At 44.1% G+C, this 24,389-nt stretch overlaps 1 protein-coding gene across 3 annotated transcripts in view; it reads left to right on the forward strand.

Moving 5' to 3' along the window:
- The window catches only part of LOC311274249 (voltage-gated delayed rectifier potassium channel KCNH5), a gene marked incomplete at its 3' end in the record, with an annotated part of 125,223 nt that overhangs the window by 65,531 nt on the left and 35,303 nt on the right, over positions 1-24,389 (forward strand). For 2 of the 3 annotated variants that reach the window (XM_084381776.1, XM_084381775.1), the window contains exons 9-11: positions 14,962-15,161; positions 18,786-18,845; positions 20,838-21,030. In XM_084381776.1, the coding sequence (XP_084237902.1) occupies positions 14,962-15,161; positions 18,786-18,845; positions 20,838-21,030 (453 nt within the window). Of the gene's footprint in view, positions 1-14,961; positions 15,162-18,785; positions 18,846-20,837; positions 21,045-24,389 lie in introns of those variants that run through there. The other variant, XM_084381777.1, reaches the window with a different exon arrangement.

Genomic DNA, 24,389 nt, shown 5'->3' on the forward strand with positions numbered 1-24,389 from the left:
AAGGTGAGGCAGTTGGAGAAGGGGGGATGGGGGGTATCAAGAAAAAGCGAGGTTCGCTTGACAGGCTCCAGCTCGCAGGGAATTATGGGTATTACCTGGGCTCAAAATTGTTTCGGCGGTGCCAGTGATGTGCGCAGCCGGGCGGAAGGAAGGATGCGGCCGACTTGGCCCGGGGAACCTGGCTTGATGGCTGTGTATCCTAAGCGGAAGAGACTTACCAGACTCAGCAGGAGGGGAGAATAAAAGGGGGGGTTGGGTGAGATGAAAGGAAAGAAGGAAGCGAGCGGGGAAGGAAAGCACAGAGGAAAGTTCTCCTCTCCGACGCTCTCGCCCTTGGCCAAGTATTTATCCGACTTAAAACCCCGCCTGATGCTAAAAGCGCTCCAGCGAGGACTCTCGCACAATCCCAAGACGAGTTCGGGTTTCACTGAGTGGATTGGAAGTCCTCCTGACCCGCCGTCCCCCCCACCCATCCACCCAATCCCACTTTATCCAACGCTGCACAGAGGCCCGAGGGGGAGGGAGGGTGAGACGGAGGGTTGATGAAAACGATGCCGGGAGATGGGGGAGGAAGGGGATAAGATGAGGGAGCTGGAGGGAATGAGAAGTAGGCGAGAACATAAAGGGGAGGACAATAGAGCGGGGGTGTTAGAGGAGGCAGGAAAAGGAGGGAAGGGAGGAAAAAGGATGGAGAGACGGGGAGAGAAGGAAGCAGCTCGGAGTGTCGGTCTCCCCTCCGGCTCCTCAGCTCAGATGTCCTGATTAGTTTGGAAAGCAAGCGCTGCAGAGAAAGTGAGAAACAAATACACCCAGAAACAATCGCATGGTGAAGGAGTGGAGAGGAGAGAGAGGGAGAGAGGGTGAGCTGTATATTGTGTTTTGTGATCCTGTGGGAGGCTGTGTGTGTGTGTGTGTGTGTGTGAGTGTGTGTGTGTGTGGCCTCTCGCTCTGACAGCAGCAACAGAGAGGCGATTAGTCCACTAATCCACAAGGAGCCATCTTGCTCTTTCTCTTTTTGTCACTTCTTCCTCCCTCATCCCGTCCTGTCCTCCTCTCCCTCATTATCTCCTCTCACTGTTCCTCCCGCCCTCTTTTCCACAGCGTTTCCCTCATTATATCTGCCCAGCCTCTCTCTCTCTCTGACTCGCTGTCTGTGGACATCAGGTAGCCCGGTTCAGGAGACGGTCTGCCCCTCTGAACTCAGATCCGTGACCTCCTCACCTCCTCCAAGAGGTCAAGTTTGCTGTCCTGTTTGTGATTGTTGGTTTGCAGCAAGACACTTCTGTCATGATGAGGAAAGACTTGACGGCTCCACCATGGTACCATTTATAAACGTTACATTTTTCACTTATACAGAAGCAAAATCATTTATTTCCTTGACTTCCTTTCCCAACTAGTTTTGTATTTCCACATTCATATGTTTCCATCCTGTCTCCCTACATATTTTAACTAATCTATACAGAATTTGGTTATTTTTGCATCCTAGTCGCCAGAACAAATGATAGATAAGTGTGTTTCTGCAAGTTAAAACTGAGCGTTTCTTTATGTTTTGTTTCGGTTGAACACCTGGTTAGGGGTTGGAGAACAGCTCGGTTTGGCTTAAAATATCTTGTTTTGGTCGCCACGATCAGGGAATGAGATGATCCAACTTCCTGTGAAAAATAGCCAGTTTCGGTTGCTGCAAAACGGACACAAATGTCTGCAGGTCTCCTGAAAAAACTCCCAGTTTTGATGCGACAAAAACTGATAAACTATCCTCAGAACATTCACTCAAGTCCTACACTTACGTGCGATTTTGAGGTATTTGTTCTTTACTTGAATATTTCCTTTTTTCTGCTACTTTACTCATTTCGGGGACAAATGTTGTACTTTTTACTTTACAACTACAGTTACTTTGCAAAATACAGTACATGCTGTATCAGACTTTTGATGCACAAGTACATTTAATATCAGATACTTTAAGACTATTTGTACGGGTGACTTCCACAAAACAAAACAACGTCTGACGTTTGTGTACGTGGACACTGTTGGACATGCTGCACACGCCTGTGAAAGTTTAGTTCTTTGTTTTTCTTTCCAGTTTGCAAGTTTTTGTCCGCTCCGCTTGAACCGAGTCTCTTTTGGAAAACTTTCTTTAAAAATGTTCTGAGCACGTTTGGAGTTTTTCAGCTGTACTCTGCTTTATATTCATGCACTTCCTCACATTTTACTCCTGGGAGCTACGACTACAGTCTTCTGTTGTTGGACACGCGGCGGCTCCTCTGGGTTTTTAATACAGTTGCCTGCCTTTGCTTACGGACAGCTCGGCACCACCTTCGGAGGACTGTTTGTGAACTTAATCCACCCACATGTTCCCAGCTCGTCCGAGGATTAGTTGCAGTGACCTTCTGTTACCGCTCGTGCATTTTTTTTGTCAGTCTCCTTTGTGCTTCGATGCATCAGATCGTGATTGGTTGTGAGTCTCCTGTCTGCGTACATTCATCGCTCCGTCCTCTGGAGGTTGCATTACCATTCACTGCCTCACGGTCTTATTCTCCTTAATCACAATGCCGTCCTCCACTCAGCAGCTTCAGAAAGTCAGGGCGTTACTTGTAACAGAATGCTAAACATGGCGCAGCGGGCACAGTGGGCACCTTGGCGCTCTGAATAATAAATGCACAGGGAGGAGGATAATTTTCTTGCTTTCCTTGCACTGTTTCACCACAAGGTCCTGGAGCAAAGCGGCTCTCCAGACATGGATCTTGTCGCCGAGCAGAAAGCAAACGACGCTCAGATGTTTTGGATATTTATTCATCTGCTTCTCCGTCCTGCTACATGTGCAGCTGACGTGGGAGAGAAGCGGCGTTCGGCTTCATCATTTTGCCTCAAGTTAAAACCTTCAAAAGCAAATCTAACCTGCCTAATGATGTGTGTTATTTGTCATGAAGGCCTTACGCGCCGACAAGCCGGCAGGCTCTGCTTGTGTCTGTATTTATACAAACTGAGGAGGCTCATTATGTATCACTGAAGGCTTCACCCACAGCATCAGTCTCGTGGTGCCTTCTGAAACTAGAAAGTAATTTTTGGAGAGACGTGGCTTGGCGTTTTCAAACTTCTGAACCCTAGACGTTGACATTTCTGACTAAACGAGTTCAAAGACGTCTCTTGACTGTCTTGTTTGAGGAGGTAGAGGTGGGTGAGACCTCTTATAAAAATAAAGCCCCTGAATTAGGATGCAGATGAACCCGTTACCACAAAGGAAAAGGCATTTATATCCTTCCCTTTCTCCCTAGTATGGGTCAAACTTCAAAATGAATCCTACACCTCTAATAAAGCACCTTGATAGTCTTTTTTTATCAGATTCTCACTGCCTGCTAAACATCTTTAAAACTCCACGCCCTCCTTTTTTTTTTTTTTTTACAGCAGACGGTCTGTGATAAAACTGTTATTTCAAAGAAGAAGCTCAGATACTGAAGTTATGTCACTCTAAAGTAATTGTCTCAGACTTCACAGAGCTCCTCCAGAGCCTTAAAAGACTATTTTATGAGAAGACAACTATTTTCACAGGCTGAATAGCGCTCGACATGACGATTATTTTTACTTTGACATGAAAAGGCCCTTTAAAGACCACTAACAACCTGCAGAAAACCCTCTGTCGGGAAGGCTGCCTTAAGTGGTGAGAAGAGTGGGTTTGCGAGGACGTTAAGCGTCCAACTGAGGAGGAAATGTGCCGTATTACAACTTCATGTTCTTGTTATAAGCTTCAGACAACATCTGGGATCCTTTTGTCTCTCTAAAGAGACATTTCCTGGAAGAACTGACCGACTCGACTGTTAATAGACCTCACAGCTCTCTCTCTCAGCCTGACAAGCTGATCCGAGCACGGCAGGAAATTAACTTACACCCGGCGGCCTCACGTTGTGCCGGGCTGCTACTCTTTTACCTGTCAAGTACTCTGATTCTCAGACCAGAGGAAACATATCAGCTGTCAGCCGGACGGTAAGGCGGTCAGATAGATGCTGTCAGGAGAGTCTATTCTCAGGACATTTAGCGGCGGAGAGGCGGGAAGCCTCCGTCCTCTTTCACCCTGACCTGCCCTCGCTTAACTCGTCGACATGGCAACCGCAGAAAGAGCAAAAGCGTGCGCTGTGAGTGGATATCGAATGAAATCTCCTATTTTTAGGGAGTTTTTCATTATGTCTGTCTGAAGCACACGCACTGCTTCACTGGAGAGACTTCTGCACCTGGTGGCCCGATGACGCACTTTCAGAACAGTGTCGATGGAGTTGCATCAAAATGAGGCTTTTTTTTCTGTCGCTGAAAAGCTGCGACACGGAGAGAAACTTTTCTGCAGAGACCGGTGATGAATGAAGGGGAAAAATCAGAATAAATGAGTGTACTACACGATGGAGCTAAGTGATTAATTCTCCGCTCATGTAATAGTCATGCTCAGGGATATGTATTGAAATGCTGAGCAGGACCAGCTGAACTTGAATAAAGATGGTGAGAAAACAAAAGCTTCAAATTAGAGACACAAGGCGACTCAAAGTGCTTTACAGGGGCATCAACAGGCTTTTAAAACACATTAAAAACATTAAGAAATAAAACATTAAAACAAGTTAAACAAGGTTTAAAAGAAACAAGACTAAAGAATAAAAGTCACAAGTCTTGAAATTGCTCCAGTGAAAGGCAGAGGCGAACAGAAAGGTCTTCAGTCTTGATTTAAAAGAGGTGAGAGTTGGAGCCGACCTGCAGGTTTCTGGGAGTTTGTTCCAGATAGGTGGTTCATAATAACTGAACGCTGCTTCTCCATGTTCGGTTTTGACTCTAGGGACTGAAAGCAGACCTGCACCTGACGACCCCAGAGGTCTGGGTGGTTCATAATGTGCAGTAGCAGCAGAGCAGAAATGTATTTTGGCCCAAAACCATTCAGACAGGAAGCCAGTGTAAAGATAAAGAGAAGAACTGGAGTGATGTGAGCTACTTTTTTGGTCCTTGTTGGGACTCGAGCAGCAGCCTTCTGAATCCTTCTGAAAATTAAAAGCTCGTTTTGCTGAACCAATCAGAGCAGACATCAGGAGGATGACAGCGAGACTCAATGCTACAGGTTTTCTCAAGTCAACTTACAGATATTAGAAGTTTTTCAACAGTGCATTTCTTCACACCCACCACCATAACGTCCCTCATTAGATGTGCGAAAGCAAATTAGACACAGGTACAGTACGACAATGAAATGTGATCTACGGGGTCCAGTTTGATTGATATATTTGAGATAATGCTTTTAGAAAAGATGGAAAGTTATCATGGTGACAATCAATGACCAGTGCAGCGGTCTGACTGAAATGACTGAGCCAGCAGCCTTTTATGATGTAATGAACGCAGCCTCTGTTGCAAATCAATACAAAGATATATTAAGTGATCGTCTTCATCTTTTTCATTATAGGGCTGCAACCAACCATTATTTTCATTATTGATTAATCTGCCGATTATTTTCATCATTAATCTTTTTGTCTCTGAAATGTCAATAAATTGGGAAAACTGCTCATTAAAGTTCCCCGAAGCACAAAGAGACGTCTGCAGATTGTTTCTGTCTTCCAACAAACAGTCCAAAACTTAAAGACTCTTCATTTACTGTCATAGGTGACAAAGAAAAGCAGCAAATTGTCACATTTATGAAGCAAATGTTTGACATTTTATCTTGAAAAATGACTTCTGCAGCTCTTCCTGTGGTGGGAGTCGTCTCTAACCTGCAAAAAACACGAGCTACTATATCAAACCCCACAAAGGAAACATGCCCGTGGTTGATTATAGTCTGGTGCAAGGCAGTGAAGTCAGACTTCATTTGACCAAACTCAAAAAAACATCAGACCATTTTTCAAGGTCTGAAGTTCACAAGTCGTCGTCCGTTGCCGATGTCCGGCGCTACACTGATTGGCTGCCATCATAAAGGCATCGATTGGGGCCGTACTGCACCACTATGTGGAGAAGAGGGTGAACAATAAACTCCCACATGCTTTTTCACACGGTTGGGGTGATGTTGGACAGCTCTCTCTGCTGCCATCATCACAACACCAAATGAAAGAGTATCTTTTGGAAACAGGGTGCTAATGCCACCGATGGAGCGCGAGTGTTGAATCTGGTTTGGAGCTTGCTGGTGGATTAACACCTCAGACTGAACTCTCTGTTGTTGTTTTCCCTTTAATTTGTCACTCACTCGTATACGATGCTGCACGTTACTGTCTGCATGCTTGTTTCTGTATCTGCTGTGTTTCTTTTATTTCAGATCAGTGCACAGCAGGTGTCCGTATATAGATTAGTGTATCTGCCTGCGTGTGTGTGTGTGTGTGTGTGTGTGTGTGAGTCGGTACAGTACGTGTGAATATTCGAGCACACTCATTGGCACGTGTTTGAGTGCCGACTTAAAGAAACACTAAAACATTAGCAGCGATGAATTTCACAACATTACACTCAGCCATAAATAATTAATATCAGCTTCATCTATTTTACGTGCGCTGTGTAAATCGCCCGGGGGTTTTGGCTGTGTAGTGATTCACACATCATTTCCATAATTATCGCCAGTTGTAATCGTCCTCGCGGTGAATCTCTTCCCCGCTCATTCATTTATGAACCCAATCTCCAGCGGTTCCCACAGTGAAAAGCCTCTAAAGGAGGCAATCACTCCTATTTTTATTATAATTTTTTAATTTCTTCTCTCGTAATTTATGCCAGAGGCGAACGTGTGGAGCCTGCAGTCAGACGGGTAGCGTGGGGATAATTGAATCAAGCAGGTGCCAGGCTTGATGGATCGGTCCTCCTCAGCTATAATTGCTGACAGTGGGGAAAATTGGGCCAAGCTGCGATTACCACGAGTCTGGGAGCACGTGAGCTTTGATCGTCGCCGCGTACCTGTCTCACCTGCTGATCCGAGTCACCGCAGTGAAAAAGAAGCCACTTCACCGAGCAGAGGATGTGAACGGTGCCCTCAGATGTTTGATCCGCTGACACCGAGTCTGCTAACTGGTGTCAGAGCGACCTCAGATCCTCCCCGAGCTGCAGAACCCGACTGGCTGAGCCGAAGTCAGACGAAACCAGGAGCTGGAAGGTCAATCAATGTCTGCTGCAGGTGTCATCTGATGCTAACAGCCTGTGCAGGGCAGACGGACCATCAAGGTCTAATCAAAGAGCAGCAACTCTTTACAGTCTGTTAGAACAAGACAGCAGGTCATGACTGCTCGGTTTTTAAAGGTGCATCCTGCAGTTTATTTGACCCTGTGAACTCTCAGCTTGAAGTGAGTTCTGAATATCTGAGATCTCTGCGAGGAAATGAAACTAGAAGTGTTTTTGCATACACATAAATCCCTCCCCTCCCTCGTCCTCCCATCCCATGGCAGCATCCCTCCTGATAGCCCCCTGAACAACCCACCCCGGCGTCTCCCGTGGACTGCTCGAGCATGATTAATCGAGAAAGGTGTTCACGACGCCAGGAGCTCATTCTTTCTTTGCTCTGCTGCATGTGACCAAATCTCCAGAGGTGGAGGATTTTGCTTTATTAATTAATGCAGGAGACAGCTGAAGTAATACGATGTCATGAAGTCCTGCTCATGTTTAATCCATCCACTGTGCTGATTGTAGAGATCTTCTGTGCTGTTGGGTCGAGCATGTGTGTGTGTGAAGCGTTCAGGATTAGGAATTCGTAGCTTCTTTGCAGCAACATTCATATTTGAAGTCGACCACAAGCTCGCCGGTTTTGCTCGTCAGGTGATTGTTGTCGCACCACATGATGAAGCTCTCTATCAGTCCTCTGTAAAATCGTCTCATGGGGAAGACGGGATGTTTCTCACTGGAAATCATTCAACAGCTTTTCATTGAATTCCTTTTAAGCCACAGAATGTAACTTCCTGGAGAAAGATCTTGAAATACTGACGCTTTTGGTTGCCGTCAGACTCTACAATCAACTATCTTTCTTCAGGACGTTACTTTTCTATGCTTTAAGATCGATGGATGCTGCTCTGATCCCGGCTTGTAACTAAAGATGACTGGGCCTTTGCAGTCGGAGCCCCCAGACTGTAGATCTCCCTGCAGGCTGTAGCATTAGCATCTTTTATGTCTTCTCTGATTAGTTTGTGAAGGCATGCAACCACGAGGCGCTGACACGCAGCAATTTAGTTTTTTGTCAAACATGAGTGGGTCGTGATTCCCTTTTAAAGTGGGTTGGAAAAAACGAGAGACGCAGACGGGACACAGAACACATCCCTGATTTCATTTCAACACCTGGGCTGAAACCAAAACAAACCTGAGAGCTATGAACCAAGAGAGGCGAAGGAGGAAATATTTGTCTTTTAAAATTGGATGAACTGACCCTTTAAACCCTTTGCTGCACGCTAAGCTAACCTCTGCTCCGCTCTGCTCCTCATTTCATCTGTCTATATCTGAACGCGACCTCCTGACCCGGCGCACGCTGCCATGCGATGGCATCACTTTCCCCACATATCGACCGGCACGCTACAGTCAACACGAGTCCAGCGGCGAGCACAATCAGCTGAGAGGTTAAGTTGTCCCCAGCTCTGCATCTCTGGTCCCTCCTCACATAAACCATCCCATTGTTTACCAGGCACAAGTGGTTCAATATCACCGGTCCTCCATGACTTCATTACTCCTGCTGAGGCCGCCCCCCCCGGTCCACAGGGAGCGCCGCTCAGCCCCCGATGGCCTTGTTACCGTCGGCTCTGGCTGGTCCCATTTGTGAAAACCGCAACACTCTTCGTCTTCTTGACTTCAAAACATCAGATGGAAAACAGAGACAGGAATTCGCTGGTCCTTGTTGTTTGTATTCACGCTGAGTGAAACAGTAGAATAATAAAAAGGATAATCCCTTCTTTATTCCAAGTTTGTTGCCAATAATCAAGTCCACCCCCTCTCGCTCATTATTCCTGGTTTGTCTGCCAGGAATCAGTTTGTATTTGTACCTTCAGAAAAGCCTCTCGCTGTCATTCATCATCAGCAAATCCCACAACATGCGGAAAGAAAATTCAAATCGGTTTCTGTATATTTTAATTTAATTTCGTCCGGGATGAGTTTTCATATCAGCTCTGAGAGAGAGGGAAAGTTATCTGCTCGCTGGAATTAAAAGCTCCCGGGAGAAGCCGACTGTACCGACGACATTTTGTCTAAAACAAATCACCTGAGGAGGACGCGATCGGTTCATGTCGCTCGGGAGCTTTTTATTCCAGAGCGTAGGTATATGTCTCTGTGTTTCATGGCATTGATCTTTGTATACAACACCCGGCCTCCATGAGGTCTGGACGGATGTTTCCTTTAAATGCTGCCAATTACAAGACGACAACAAAACCCTTACTGTCAGTTTCCTAAAAAATGTAAATATAGAAAACAAATGTAATGTAACACTTTTGGCTGGAGGGAGACAGTGACTGTACATTCTGATATATAATAAGCAACATCCAGCGAAGTCACCCTGCAAACGCTCTGGACCGTCCCCAACTTATTATTTTAATCAAGATTTATGAGTGTGATTAAAAGACTGAGGGTGGCGATTCATCCCTGAGCGCCGAGCAGATGTTCAGTATGTCACTGATCTCTCTGTACACAGTTTTCACACGTTCCCAGCGAGACACGAGTGAGTATTTCAGTTTTTCTGAACTCAAACTCACAAAATTTAGCATTTTTTTAAGGGAGTCTGGGGACTTTCTCATGGAAGTAGCCTTTAATGGTTACTGTTTGCTGTATTTGTAAATGAAACATGTTCTTCTTTCATAAACTTAGTATACATGGTGAAATCAGTTGAAGCGGTGTGTTGTCAGGCTGGTACAGTGATGCTGCAACCAAATGACACTTTTAACAAGGAAACAAACAACTTTGTTTTACATTTAATGCCAAATTTAACAAGAAGGCACAGATGATTTAGACATTTGCCGTATCCGTTTCACAAAGTTTCTCCTTGTGCAACAACTCTTAAAATTGCATGATTTTTAAAGGAAGTTTGGAGATTTTGCGGTCATCAGTTCAATGGTCAGGTCACAAACATCTGCGGCTCGTTACTTTACGGTGAACCACAAGGAAATCAGACGGCGTTTAATCCATTCTGCCTGTTGTTGTGCGTCTCGTTGTGTCGCAGACGACGTCAGCAGACGACCCTTCAGTGTTGCACACGTTAGCGTCCCGTCCTCCACCGTAGCACGGTCACATACCGGTGTTTGATGTCAACCCATCAACTGCAGCCCGACCCACTCCCTCCAAAACTCATTATCATTTCTGCACGGTGATGAGTAGTCCATTAAGATGACCTAATGAGAAGAAAACAATGAGATGTTTGTGCTAAACGAACCTTATTTACTGAGTGAGGGTCATAATTACTGAATGATTGTCGTGGCTGGAGGAGGGCCGGGGCCGTGACTAACACCGGGATGCCTCTGCAGATTTTTAGTCAATACTTATTTAGAGACAATCAGCCTCAATGTTTTACTCACCCAGAGAGTGCTTGATGCACAATTACTGCTTGTCAAAACAGATTTATACAGTAGCTTTTTTTTGTTGTTGGCGTCTGATGCGGCTGACTGGCTCTCTCTGCGTTTGGCTGGCGGACTGCAGGGTCCTGTCACCGTGTAATGTGTTGTGATGCAGCCTGGACGCTGGCTCGGCTCACTGAGCAGCAAATGGACTGGGCTCAATGGCTCGTGATGGAGGTGGCTGCTCTAAAGAGCCCCGCTGCTTTGTTTTCACTTTGTGTTGCTATTTTTGGTTTGTTTGTGTCGCCGAGGTGCGTTCAGGGTTCATCCACAGAGGCTGGAGACAAAAGACGACTCCGTCCACTGAGAGGAAACTAATCAGAAGACTTAATAAAGGAGGGTCCTCTTCAGATTTCACACGAAATGTGATTTTACAAAGAGTTTAAGAGCAAAACAGGACTATTAAATCTTGGGCTTGGTTTAAAAAATGATCCTTTATCAGGGTATAACTGTCTGGATCTAGCTTTACTGTTTTATAAGCTAACAACACAACAACGACATCAGATAAGCTAATTGTTCCTAACATGGCCTCTGTGTTTGCATATGTTTGCATCTGATGTGTGTGTGAGTACTACTGTACTGTGTGTGAGTTTGCGTGTGTGTGTGCTGGCTGTCTGTTCATGTAGGAGTGTTCTGATGGATGTTTTCTGGACTCCGGGCTTCAGGCGCTGACACTGTGTCTCCGTCACTCCTCCTGGACGGACAGATTTCTGTCTCTCACAATCATTCGCTCTGACAAATCGTCCTGAGCTCCTCCGGCAGATCGTCTGAGAAACCGGAGAAGGAATATTCACACAGGGAAGGGAGGCGGTGGTGATTGTCTCCTGATCAGTCCGATTTAAATTGTCCTTTGTTTGGCTTCATCACCACTTTTTGACAGCGCTTTGTCAATACGTATCTTACCAAGGAAGTATTTCATCATCCAGCAGCGTCTCATTTTGACAGTTCGCCTTCAGGAGACACTTATCATGAGAGTATAGTTCAGTGAATCACGGTGAAACTTCCCTGACTGGCGTCTTTCAACTGAGAGAGGAGCTGGAAGGGATCAGAGGAGGAGGATTTGAGGCAGACTTCAGATTGTGTTTTAAGGAAAAGGGGCAGTTTCTTTAACTGGTGATGTCTGAGTTATCACACCTTCAGATTACGTGAGGAGAAAATGGAAGATTTTAAAGGTTAGTTTCCATCAAGCAGACAGCAGACACAGGCAGATTTTTAAAATAGAGCTGCAGAAGAGTTTTAAAAATGTATGACATGTACCTCAAAATATGTAATTTGATAAATAATTTCCAGATCTCATGAATTAAATTCTGCTTTGCTTCGTTCTTTCACCGATAAATCTGCTGCAGATCTGATTGAACTCGTGTGCCTCTGGTGTGTTCGGTGGTTTCTCAGTAAAAAAAAGAAGCAAACATGAAGTGATGCGCAATTAATTTATATAGGGTCGTTATCAGGAAAACAGAAACCCACTCATGATCTAAGCAGACGTCAGCGACCCGCCCACATGCGTGACGTACAGGTGGTCTCTGGGACGAACACAGCGGTAACGAGTGCTTAGCAACAATATGAGAAAGAAAGCTGCTGATGAGATCAGCGCAGCGCCACGAGGCCAAAATAGACCCAGTGATGGTTCTGATATGTTTCCCTCGTCAGTGTCACAGTCAATTTGGAGACAAACTTCCTGCAAAGACTCCCTCCAGTTGATCAGAGCCTCACTCTGACAGCGTCTGGTCGTCGTCGTCCCTTCGGCTGCTCCGTCAGCTAATAAATATGAGGAAAGTAAAGCTCTTCATCTGCTCCCCGTCCTGACCATCGCACTCCTCCCCCTCCCAGCAGCCCATCTCTCTGTGGCCACCAGAGGGGGAAAACAGGGACAGATTTAAATAAATAGAGCCGTGAGGGACGTATCACATTTCAAATTTAGTATTGAAATGACAGCTATAAACTGCAGCCGGGGTCCTTTGATTGAACCGTCGAAACTCTTCATGGGACCAGAAATGTGTTGTTTACAGACTGATGCAGAATGATGTTGGTGTTATAAAGATCCAATCAGGATCAGGTAACCAGGCTGCAGCAGCTCTGTACAGATGTCACTTGGTACTTGGAGCAGAATAATAGAAATAAGTCACGTTTGTCCAAAAGATATGACTTTGGTTTAGCACCACAAAATAAAACACTGGGATGGAGCATCCGTTAAAAGATGAATTTACCAGCAAACATTCAGAGTCCGGCTGCTTTTTCTCTCTCAGCTGTTATCGATTCTGTTGGCCCATTTTCTTGGTTTTCCAGGGTGATGGGTGACGAGTCCCGCTCCGTCTAATTCACCATGTGGTTGCCTGAAAAAGAGCGACAGTGGTGACACCTTTCTGAAAAGTTACAATATTTTCAACTAGAAGTCTGATTGCTCCTTTGGAGGCTGCATGCTGCCAAACATGCTGCAAAGATATATGGGCATGGACCTTTGCTTAGTTTTTGCTGGGCTTACCTACAAGGAGGAGGGTGATGAACTTGGAAACCATTAACTTTAGGTAAGCTCCGTCCTTTTATAACGTTTGCTCAACTTTAAACACTCCTTCTGCAAATACTGCTTCAGTAATGGAGGGTCAAGTTCTGGAGGTCGGTTTCTTTGGAGCGCTGTTATTTGTCTCGAGCTGCTTTGACATTGTTTACGGCTTGCAAATGCAAAATGCTGCTAATTAGCTTTCCATCTACTGTAATGCACCTGACCTCTGCAGGAGTGTAGTTTAGTTTTTCTCACAATACTTTTCTCCAGCTTCGATTTAAAACCATCATGCTCCAGAGGTCCGGACATGTCTTGTTAGAGGACTGCAGCTTGCAGTTTCAGGTGTCTTCATGTGGTTTTTTACCACCAACCTTCTCCCCTCGATAAATGCACCGAGCTGGAGTCTGAATCAACCACTTCAAATCCTGACAAACACTGAGAGGTTGTTTCAGCTCAGCAGGGGGGGTCAAACCTCGGCCGCTGTTCGTGCTGAGGTGATATCGGCCAACTGCTGAGCCGCAGTGTCGCCCAATTAGCAGTCTTACATTTGCAGAGTTAGAGCTGTCTGTGAGGCTCTCAGTTCCAGCTCGGCAGTGTTGTTAGAGTCGGTCTGTCCCAGCTGACAGGGTCCTGGAGAGGTCCTGGAGGGTCCTGGAAGGCTGCCGAGTCTGAGAGAAGCAAACTGGAACAGTGTTTATCTCGGTGCTGACACACCTCTCTGCCTCTTTCTCTCTGCGTCTTTGAATCCTTTCTCTTTATTTCTGACTCTCTCGGTTCTTTGAGAATAAAAACAATTTTCTTTTATTTGATTCCAAAGTCTTCCTGGTCGCCTTTCTTTACTCTTTCTCATTTACATATACACACCTTATCTCAAACACACAGTCACTTACAGACGTTGTTTTGTCCAACATTTTTTTCCGCTCTCACTTTCTTTTTTGCTTCATACAACTTGCACTCTTTCCCAACCCTCTTATTTCGTGGCTCATGTGCCATCGTCAGACGCTCCTCTCCACCCACCCATCCCCATTTTTCACTTAACTTGTCATTTTCTTCTCCTCTTCCTTTTGTCATTTTTATTGTCTGGGAGGAGGAGGGAAAAAAGAGGAGGAACTATTTTCAGTGAGGTGTCTATGGAAACAGTGGCGTACAGAACAGGCTGACAGCAGCAGCAGCGACGCACGACGGCTTTAAGCTGGACGGGGGTGAAACTCCCACTCCTCCTCTTGAGCACCTCCTCAGCGGTGTAAGCTGCCGTTAAGACAGCTTGTCATCCAGCGGGAGACGGCACACATGCTGGTGTGCTGCTCCGTATCCATAATCTTTCGGAAAACATGCTACATCCGTATTCGTTTGCATATCTAACGTAGAGCACAAATTGCGTTGGTGTGTTGAAGGTTTCTTGTGTTTGTGTTTGTTTAAATTCATCCTGGGAAAGATGTTAAACTCAGATCATGTTCAGCGGAGAGGTTTTGTGTTGTTGCAGTGTAAATACAGGATCTGTACACCTGTATGATCGGCTGCCTGCAGTTTTTCTCCTGCTTGTGATTAGTTTCTCACTTACTTCAGGATTAAAGTCCTTCAGGAGCTGCAGGAGTAATTGAACAGGTCACATGAGACGATTTTGTATTAAGTGCTTTCACAAATGTACTCGTCACAAAGAAGAAGACTGAAGAAAAATTAAAGCAAGGCGACTGCCGGTTTTAGGGGTGTGTGTGTGTGTGTGTGTGTGTGTGTGTTACAGAGTGTAAGTGGATATTCTCCTCCAGTCAAAAATAATTACTTTCATGAAACGCTTTAATGAACCGTGTGTTATAAAAGCACCTCACGGGGCAACAAAAAGACAGAAATGAGAGAAAGATTTAAACCAAGAAATAAAGAAAGACAGGAGGAAGAAAAATCCCATAAACACCAGTTTAATACGTGGCTCGTCTGTGTGTGTGTGTGTGTCGTCCTCTCCAGCTCTGCTCTACGCCACCATCTTCGGAAACGTGACCACCATCTTCCAGCAGATGTACGCCAACACCAACCGCTACCACGAGATGCTCAACAACGTGCGGGACTTCCTGAAGCTCTACCAGGTTCCCAAGGGGCTGAGCGAGCGGGTGATGGACTACATCGTCTCCACCTGGTCCATGTCCAAAGGCATCGACACGGAGAAGGTGAGGTCAAGGGTCGGGGGTTGAGACGATGTGTAACGTGTCATGTCCTGTGATTGATTGGGTCAATCAGTCTGAATGCTTCGTACAAAAGTGTTAGATTTGTTGAGCTCACTGGAACAAGACAGCCGTGCCACAAACGCCAAAGAAGCCTAAAATGAATCTTCATAACAGAGGCGGTGTGAAGACGCACTGGGACCATCATGAGGAGAAAATAAACACAAAACCACCAGAACGCCTGAGAGCCAGTCAGCAGTCACACTCTATTACGACCTCATTTACCCAAACACACGCTGAGCGCTGAACTTCTGACCCTCTGCACCCCCAAAGACATCAACCCGCTCACAGACTGCAGATATCTGCACACAGTTCAGATTATCATGTTGTTATGTTTCATGCGAGTGCATTGAGGCACTCCGAGCTCGAATACTGCTGCTGCATCACTTTAATTGACAATCACTTGACAATCGGTTGGATTAGTGAGGTTGTATTAATATTTTAAATGTTGTAGCTCCTGCAGTCAACTGTCGAGCAAGCAATTATTTTATAATGCCGTTATCTCAAGATCACAACTTCATTATGTTGTTATCTTGAGAAAAGACAGAAACAATCAATCCATTATCACGAACAAAACAAAAGGTTGTTTCCTCTCATTACTTTCAGCTCTAATCAAAGATCAGGAGTGCTCTGCCAGCGCGCCAGTCGACGTCTCGACAACTGTAACAACTGATTTCAAGCTGAGAATGTCACATCAAGGAGTTTCCATTATTGATCAACGCATCAGAGCGTTCTTCAGTCAAGGTCGAACATAGAAACTTCATTGTGTCTTTGTGTTAGAGATAACATTCAGATCAGTCGCCTGCAACACGAGACACGTGTAATCCATAATTATCCCGCGATCTCAAGAAAACAAAAGTCATTTTTTCCTGACAAATGATCCCGTTATCTTGAGAAATCTGCCTTTTGTTTTCTCGACACAATGGGATAAATTAACCCATTAACACCAGAAAACGAGCTTTGTTTTATCTGGAGATAACAGAATAATTAACTGGTGATTAAAAAAAGATTGCAAGCACGGACGATGTCGGCTTCTGTAGTATCTTATGTGAATGTCACCAGTGTCTATTTTTTCTTTTATTGCTTTTCAAAGTAGAATTTTACAAAGAAAAATCATCTGTCTGATGCAGGTAAAAAAACGAAAAAGCAAGCTTTAATCCAAAATCCAAAATGCAGGTGAGGAAAGAGAAATTTAAACAAAAGCTGAGGACCAATGACGAGTGAGGGGAAAACACAGGCTTAGGAATGATTAACTATTGGGACACAGGTGAGCAGGGAAAAAAGGGCAGGAAAACAGACAAAGACAGGAAGTGTAAGCTACAAAATAAAACAGGAAATGGTCTTGTCGGAATAAAACTTACTGCTGAAAGGATAAATGATTGAAAACACACATCCACAGTGTGTGCTTTGCGTAATGTGCACTAATTACTCCACTGAGATTGTTCATCTCGCCAGAACCTCCTCCTCCTTCCTCAAATCTGCATCAAAACACAACACAGACTCCTCACACGTGAAGTCCTGCAGCTATTTATGAATCTATGCATCAGCAGCAGCCTTCAGATTTGGGCTGTGAGGACATAAAGAAGAATCTAATGAAAGTAAACACAAATTAAAATGCTGTTTTTTCCTTCTTGTGTCGGTAAAACAAACGGATCCATCTCTTCTTCCTCTCTTTCTTTTATCTGACAGGTTTAATGTCACCGGGGGACATGCGGTGATTTTATAATAACTGCAGTAAACACTGATTATTGTGATCAAACATTAATCCGCCGTGTAAAGTTAAGAGTCCGTCACAAATCACCTCTCGTGGTTTGGCAAAGACGGACCTCTCCTTAAATTCAGTTTGATTTCTGACTCTGTTGATTTTTATGTTCCCTCCGTCACCTCTGCAGGAACATTAGGAATGAGGCAATTTAATTTTCAGTGCACATGTCAAGTTTCAGGAACCGGCCAATCTTAAGATCACGACCTCAGATGGCTGTGAGGAGGTTTGCTAAAGTCATTTTCATCGGCTGACAGAAGGCGAGGAGGTTAATTCATCATTTCGTCTAACCTCCTCATTATATTTGTCCTGTTCGAGTGGGACTTTGTCTCATATTTGTCTATTTCTTTGATTTCCTCACACTCTCCTTCTTTCTTTCTTTCTCGTTATCTCTTTAGATCATACGCCTCGTCCTCCCCATCAATCCCATTTTCAAAGATTTTGTTGAGATAATTATAGACTGTTGGGGAGATGTGAGGCGAGGCTGCCCTCAGTATAAATACCTCACAGTCAGAGCTCGGGCCAATTAGTGGGTATTTTTTTGTCACTTTGGGAGCCATTACACGGTACACAGTCAGCTGTTTATGCAAGCACACACCCAAAAAAAGACCAGAGGCTCCCAGAAGCGTCTCCGAGCTGCTAATATCTTCCACTCTAAATAGAGCAAAGGCGACTTTCAAAGACGGTGGTGTTTTGTTTTGATGTCGCCGAGGCTTTTAGAGGACTTAGTGTCTTCCCCTTGGTCGATTGTGTTCATTGTTAACAATGCAGGATTGTGGGGATAATATTGTGTTTTCTGTTTTACTTCAGTTTAATTAGGCTGGATTTCAGAATTTGTGTAATGAGCTGGACAAAGCGATTACAGTTTACAGTTTAGGCTTTTGGCAGACACCCGTATCCAGAGGGAGTTAATGAATGCCACAACCAAATCAGCTTGAATCACTAAACTGCAGTAATACTCGGAGAGCGACCTGCTGCAAGGCAGTGTGGGTAAGATCCTTTTTGTGTTTTTCCTGCAGATGATCTTTACCTGACACAGGACTCGTCTAAATATCAAGGTGCTGGATGACCATCGATGGAAGCCCGACCTTTGACTCACTCACAATTTATAAATTAATTAAAGTTAAAGTCATTAAAGTGTGTTCACAGGTCTTGGGGAGTACTGCTGCATACAGTATGTGTCTGATGTCACTCAGTGGCTACTCAGTAATGTAGGTGCCACCTTTTTTATTCCACGCATTTATCTTCCTTTTCAATATCTGGAGCCTACATTACCCATGATGCAACTCAATCAACTCGGCTTATTCCTGCTTTTTACAACAAAAATAAGATGACAGTTGGGTTGGTGGCGTCAGGCAGGCGTGAAATAAAAAAAAACATTCTTCCAACACGTTTCGTCTCATGTACAGTACCTCCAGATACCAGCGGCAGCACTGAGGGCCTTTGATTTTACCAGGTTTGCATTGATTTTAATGGAGGTCACCCCTGTCTGTTTTGAAATAATTGTGTTTTGTGTTACTATAGCCTACTATCTGTGAGTTTGTATTTTTAACAGTATTTCAGCAACCAGAATCCAACGTCCTACAGATCTATCCAGGACAAGGATATGTAACGTGACCGGCCGGGCTGTGCTGTAGCTGACTCTGGCCCTCCTGAACTGGAGATATGAAGGATTACTGAAGCCAGAAACGGCCTCAGAAAACGAACTGAGGGATGGGCAGGAGGACGAGAATGAATAAATGTCCTCTGAAACAGTTATGAGTTTCTTTCTCAGCGGTGACCCTCCTTTGTGTCTCTCTGTCTTCCAGGTCTTGTCCATCTGTCCCAAGGACATGCGGGCTGACATCTGTGTCCACCTCAACAGGAAGGTGCGTATCCAAGGTTGTGGCATCACAGCACATCGCTGTATAAAACATGAAACAAGTTTGAATTCTGTGTCTTGACTCTGTGAATAATATCAGCTCACAGTTTGACACTTTTAAAGCCTCTATGTGTCGACAGTTATGCGATCACAGATTCCTCTGATGACGTAAGGCTTTGTTTCTAGAAGAAAATGATAGATGAGAGAAAGATAAATAAGGAAAGAGGACATGAATATTTTTTTAATCTCTACATGGGAGCTAAAAAATGGAAACTTTAACATCCTGCGCATGGGTTTTAACCATCGACTGTATAGATGGCGACGGCCATGATGCTAAAGGCTTTGAAACAGTTCAAAATCTCACTTTCTAATATGTTTTTAATAGAAAGTGCAGCTACAAGCACTTAACGTACCTAAACCTGAGATAGCAATCCTCATAAAGACACAAAAAGCAAATGTCTGACCTTAGTTGCCATAACATTCTTCAAACACCTGAATCAGCAACAAAACCCACACAAACTGATGTTTAGATTTCTGGAGTAGGACATTTATTTCACTGCAGTGAGCACCAGTCGGTCCTCGGGTGAAGTCATTACGTAACTAAATGCAGGCGAGGTAAGAAGCTCCTGGGAATCAGTCGACACGACTGGTATGGCTCCCTAAACTTTGGAAGAGACTCAAAGTGCTGAACTGGCATTGAACAAAAAAAGGACACTTTCGCTTGTGTAACTGTGCTGCAACGACCAGCCACAATGACACATACTCCTGAAATGAGTCTCGTCATTCAGAACTGTTGATGCCTCAAATATTTTCTTCTTAAAGCATTTGTCCAGCAACCGAGACTTTTTTAAAATTTATAACAAGAGCGAATAGAATTCTTTAACGGGTTCAAGGCGAAATGCAGCAGTCGTCTGCAGGTTCTGTTGCAAAGAAAACATCTCACAAATGTTTCTTGCTTTGAATTAAAAAACAACATTTGAGGAAAAAATTACCAAAAAATGAAAATGTGGTGCTCATTAAGCACCAAAGTTAAAAGACAGTAAGTGGTCCAATCAAATCCATGTTTCACCCCTTCTTAAAAAAGTTTGGCAAAGTTTAGTAAACACTGAGAAATGTGCAGATTTCCCCTAAAACTAAACATAATGAATTTTTTTTTTGCCTTTTTCCTTCCATTTGAAGTAAAGCCTCGTAAACCAGCTGTGTTCATAAACATGATTCTTCGGTGCCGACTGACACGGTGCCAGCTGCTGTCTGCTCGAAACAAAGGTCCTGACTGAAAAGACAGTGAAGTTTGTGAGGCGACACGGTTTATTGAGGGATTATTTCCTGGTGATTATTTCCTGAGAGCTCCAGCTGATTGACAGGAAGCACTGTTATGGAAACACTCAACTCATCTCAGTGAAAGAAGGAGCGAACCAAATGAAGGCTTCACTGTGACTCTGATGGATTATCTCACTGGGTGGAAGCCGTTTTTCATTTTGCACGTCTGAATGGAAATCGGCAAATAATTTCCTCTGCAGAGACGAAAACAAGGTGGAGGAATCTAACTGTAGTCACACAATTACAATGAGACAACGGTCTTCAACTCAAACTTGAAACAGCGATTTCACACTGATGAGAGAGACTCCCGAGGACGAGTGACCCCGGCAGGGGCAGCAGACGACCAGAAGGTCGGTTTGTTTACCTGCAGAGCTACAGCTTAGAAACAGACATTACCAGAGCTAATGTGTGAGTTAACAGTTTGAGCCAAGCATGGTGAACGCAACCAATAAAACCCACCGATCGGAGGTAGATTGCAGGTCTTGTGAGAACTTGGGTGGGATCCATAATTACGCATCCAAGCCGCTGGGCGATCTCAAGCCGTGTGTTGGCCTTGACTTGGTCGTTGTGGTGTTCGTCATACAGTATCAGATTCTGTGAGAACAAACTGATCAGGTTTTTTTAAACTAGACGATATAAACTATAACTATGATCACCAACTTCCTGTCCTCTCACTCAGGTGTTCAACGAACATCCTGCCTTCCGGTTGGCCAGTGACGGCTGCCTGCGCTCGCTGGCGGTGGAGTTTCAGACCACGCACTGCGCCCCCGGAGACCTGATCTTCCACGCCGGAGAGAGCGTCGACACCCTGTGCTTCGTCGTGTCGGGGTCGCTAGAGGTCATCCAGGACGACGAGGTCATCGCCATCTTAGGTACGTGGTCATGAGAGTGTTGTGATTTGTAGCAGCACTGGGAATCTGGAAAGGATTTGCAGCTTTGTCTGTTTTCTGTGACTGTAAATAACAAATAACTTTGGGTTTTGGACACAAAACTACTTAAAGTTTACAAAAACAACATCCTTCGAGTTTTGAGCTGTTCCAGAGAGGATCATCCGGTTTACACTTGAATGTGTTTTATTTTTAGACAGGAAGAAAACCTGGCTTGTGTTGAAGGTTTTTGTTTATTATTGACGATGACGCATTTTTTTGACCTTTTCCTACCCGAGAAGTGCTTTCACATTCTCAGCAGGTCAGAAAACTCGCCCCACACATACAGGAATAACACGTAGTCATCAATCTGAGGTGAAAATCGCTCACACATGACGACAGCTGCATGATCAGACCTATTTTTACACCTGCCTTTTGAAAATGTAAACACTGTTTATACAGGAAACACTTGACAGCGTACGTTTTTCAGACATTCAAGTGTTGAACACAAACCGTCAGACTCTTAACCGCTGAGGCACATATTGCTCTCTGCAGCCTCGTACTGTAATATTCATGAGGAGGAGACGTACGAGGGAACCGGAAAGCAAGAATAAGATGCTAACAGAGATAATGTCAGGGGGAAATGCTTTGTACTGAGACAAGCACAGATAGCAGTGATGGCGAGAATGGCTGCAGCACATTCTCATAACCATCAGCGTCGTCCCAGATGAGCGTTTACTGACAGCGAATAACAAGAAGGAAAAGATAATCACAACAGAGAGAAAGCAGAGCTGCACAGCAAATTGGTGTCATTGAAGTTTTAGTGGTTCTCTCACACACAAACTTTACTAACAATAACAAGATAAGTCAGTCTGACAGTCCCTGTTGTTGTGAGATTTAAAAGCTAGGTGTGATTGTTGGCACTTACTAGCGTTTGACGGGTAAATCACAGCCGGATCAGTTAAGGAAGGATTTATTTAGAGTAGTGAATCCTGATTTTAAAACTGGCTTTCTAGAATACACCTTAGAGGAAAACTTTGGTTTATTACAAATTGTGTTTTTCTTTTTTCGTGATTGCTGAGCTCTTTGAACACAAAAACTTCACTAAATTTCATGGGAAAGATGTTCTGATGCATCGCTTTCCTTCCCAGTGCCTGTTCGATACCTGAACTTGTGTTTTGGCCAGTTCAGAGTACTGATTCCTTATCTGGGCATTATAAAACAGTGTAGTTGTTGTACAGTCTGGCTCTTTGTCTTCTATAAACAAGCAGACACGGCACCACGATCATCTCATTTCGCTGGTATTTGTCCAATGTTCACTTTTCTTTTTTGCTCTATTTTTGGTCTCCACCAACTCCTGGAGGAAACATCAAGGTTTAACAAGGTTTATCAGATCTTATCTGATGAAAACAGCTGCTGCTGCAGGTGAAACATACCGTACTTGTTACTGTAAAACCAAGATTCTGCTCGAAAAGATAAATATTATTTTCTAATGAAGGTTTAAGGTCTAACTGTGTTTTCTGGTTACAAAACCTGCTTTATTCACCTGTTTTAGTTCATCTGGAGAAAAAAAAACTTAAGGTCACAAATATATATGCTTTTTTCAGTAGGTTGACCATATTATCTATAATAAATCCATGTTACATTATAACAGAAGATAGTGATCCTGCACAGAAACTGCTGCAGCCCCAGATTGTAGTAAGATTGTGATCTGTGATGCTCCTGTAGCTGCTGGCATGCAACATACTGATCCATTATGTTAGTGCTGTGAATCCACTGCAGCAGATAGTGAGAAGAAGCTGCTGCAGCTGCAGTTTGTGTCGGACAAAACAAGAAATGCATGGTTTGAAAGAAAGATCTAGTGAAAATAAAGATAAAAGATAAGAGAAGATAAAAATGTAATAAAGTGGACAAGAAGACGGGTAAAGAAAGTATAGCAGAAAAGAAAACCTGTTTTTTATTTTAACAAACGTTAGAGGAAGAGAGTTAAGAAGGAAGCGAAGAAGAGGAAGAGGTAGTGCGGAGTCAAAGCGTGACAGAGTGTCTCTGCAGACTCCATTTTTGTTGCCTCCTCACTTCTTTAACTTCATTAGAAGGCTGAGTCAGACGAGGCAGCAGCCAGAGATTCATAAAGAGCATATTAGATGATAAATTGCTTCATCACACTGAGGACATTAATCAATAAATCGTCATCTGGTTGTCAAAAGCGGCTGCTGTTGCCGTGGAGGGTTTGACAGGGTCAGAAGAAGAATATTGTCTCAACATGTCCGCTGCTGTTTTCCACTTGATTGTGATGCGTTTTCTTCGGATTGTGCAGCTCACATCTTGAATTCACCACCTAAATCTGACACACACTCTTAAACTTGAAGCGTACTGTTAAGGTTCACAAACACACTGTTAATCTGCAGCCTCTTTAAATTGATTCATCAGACTCTTTAAAAGAGAGCAGAGCAAACTTCTGATTGCTTTTAATTTATGTCTTCATTTACTTTGCAAATTCTGGTTCCTTTACCCCGTCGTACTGTCAACCCTCTCAATTAGAGCGCAGTTTTAATTTAATTCAAAAAAATCCTAGATTCTCAACAAGTGCTTTAGGCTTTCATACTGAACCTCAACTGAAGAGAGATTCAGGCCTTTATATCTGATTTCCTTTGTTTTACAAGCGGTGCGTTTGATATTTTAGCGAGACTCGGTGTTCGCCGTTGCTGCTGTTTGCTGTTAAAGCAGAGTCAACACCGTTTGATATTGAAGCGCTCGTTTAGGGAGCAGAATCCCCTGCACGGTGTCGCTAAACGGCAGCTAGGCATCGTGAAATCACAGTAAAGTAAAGTCAGAGTAAATGAAACCACTGAATGTAATAATAGAGAAAGAAAAGACCCTGAATAACACAGTGGTGGATGTGACGTGATGATGTTATATCATGTGGAAATATGCGCAGTTGTTTTGTTCATGGGGTTGTCAGGCTCGGCAGTCTACATGTTGAAATGTCCAAGATACTGAACACCGAATTGCTCCTGGTGTAGCGTTTTATGAGTCACTGGCTAAACAAAAAGGCGAGCTTTCATTTTTGGGGTTGTGTCTTCAGTTTTTGGATCAAGATCAAGACCTCAGAGTCACAGCCAGCTGGTCATTTCCTGTGTACAGGTAGTTGACTGTATAATACGACCACACATCTTTCATAATAAAACGTAAATTGAAGGCTGGTCTACTTGATGCTTGGAAGGCGGACCTCGGCGGTACATACACACCACTCACACGCTGCTCTCGTGTCTGGGGAAGCCCGTTTCATTGATTACACAGATGGTGTCGTGTGACAGCAGCCGCTACACAAACAGTCGCCGTACATTATGTGTTTTGCGCTGCTA

Source organism: Pagrus pagrus (assembly GCF_965226575.1).
Source record: "Pagrus pagrus genome assembly, chromosome: 18".
Classification (NCBI taxonomy): domain Eukaryota; kingdom Metazoa; phylum Chordata; class Actinopteri; order Spariformes; family Sparidae; genus Pagrus; species Pagrus pagrus.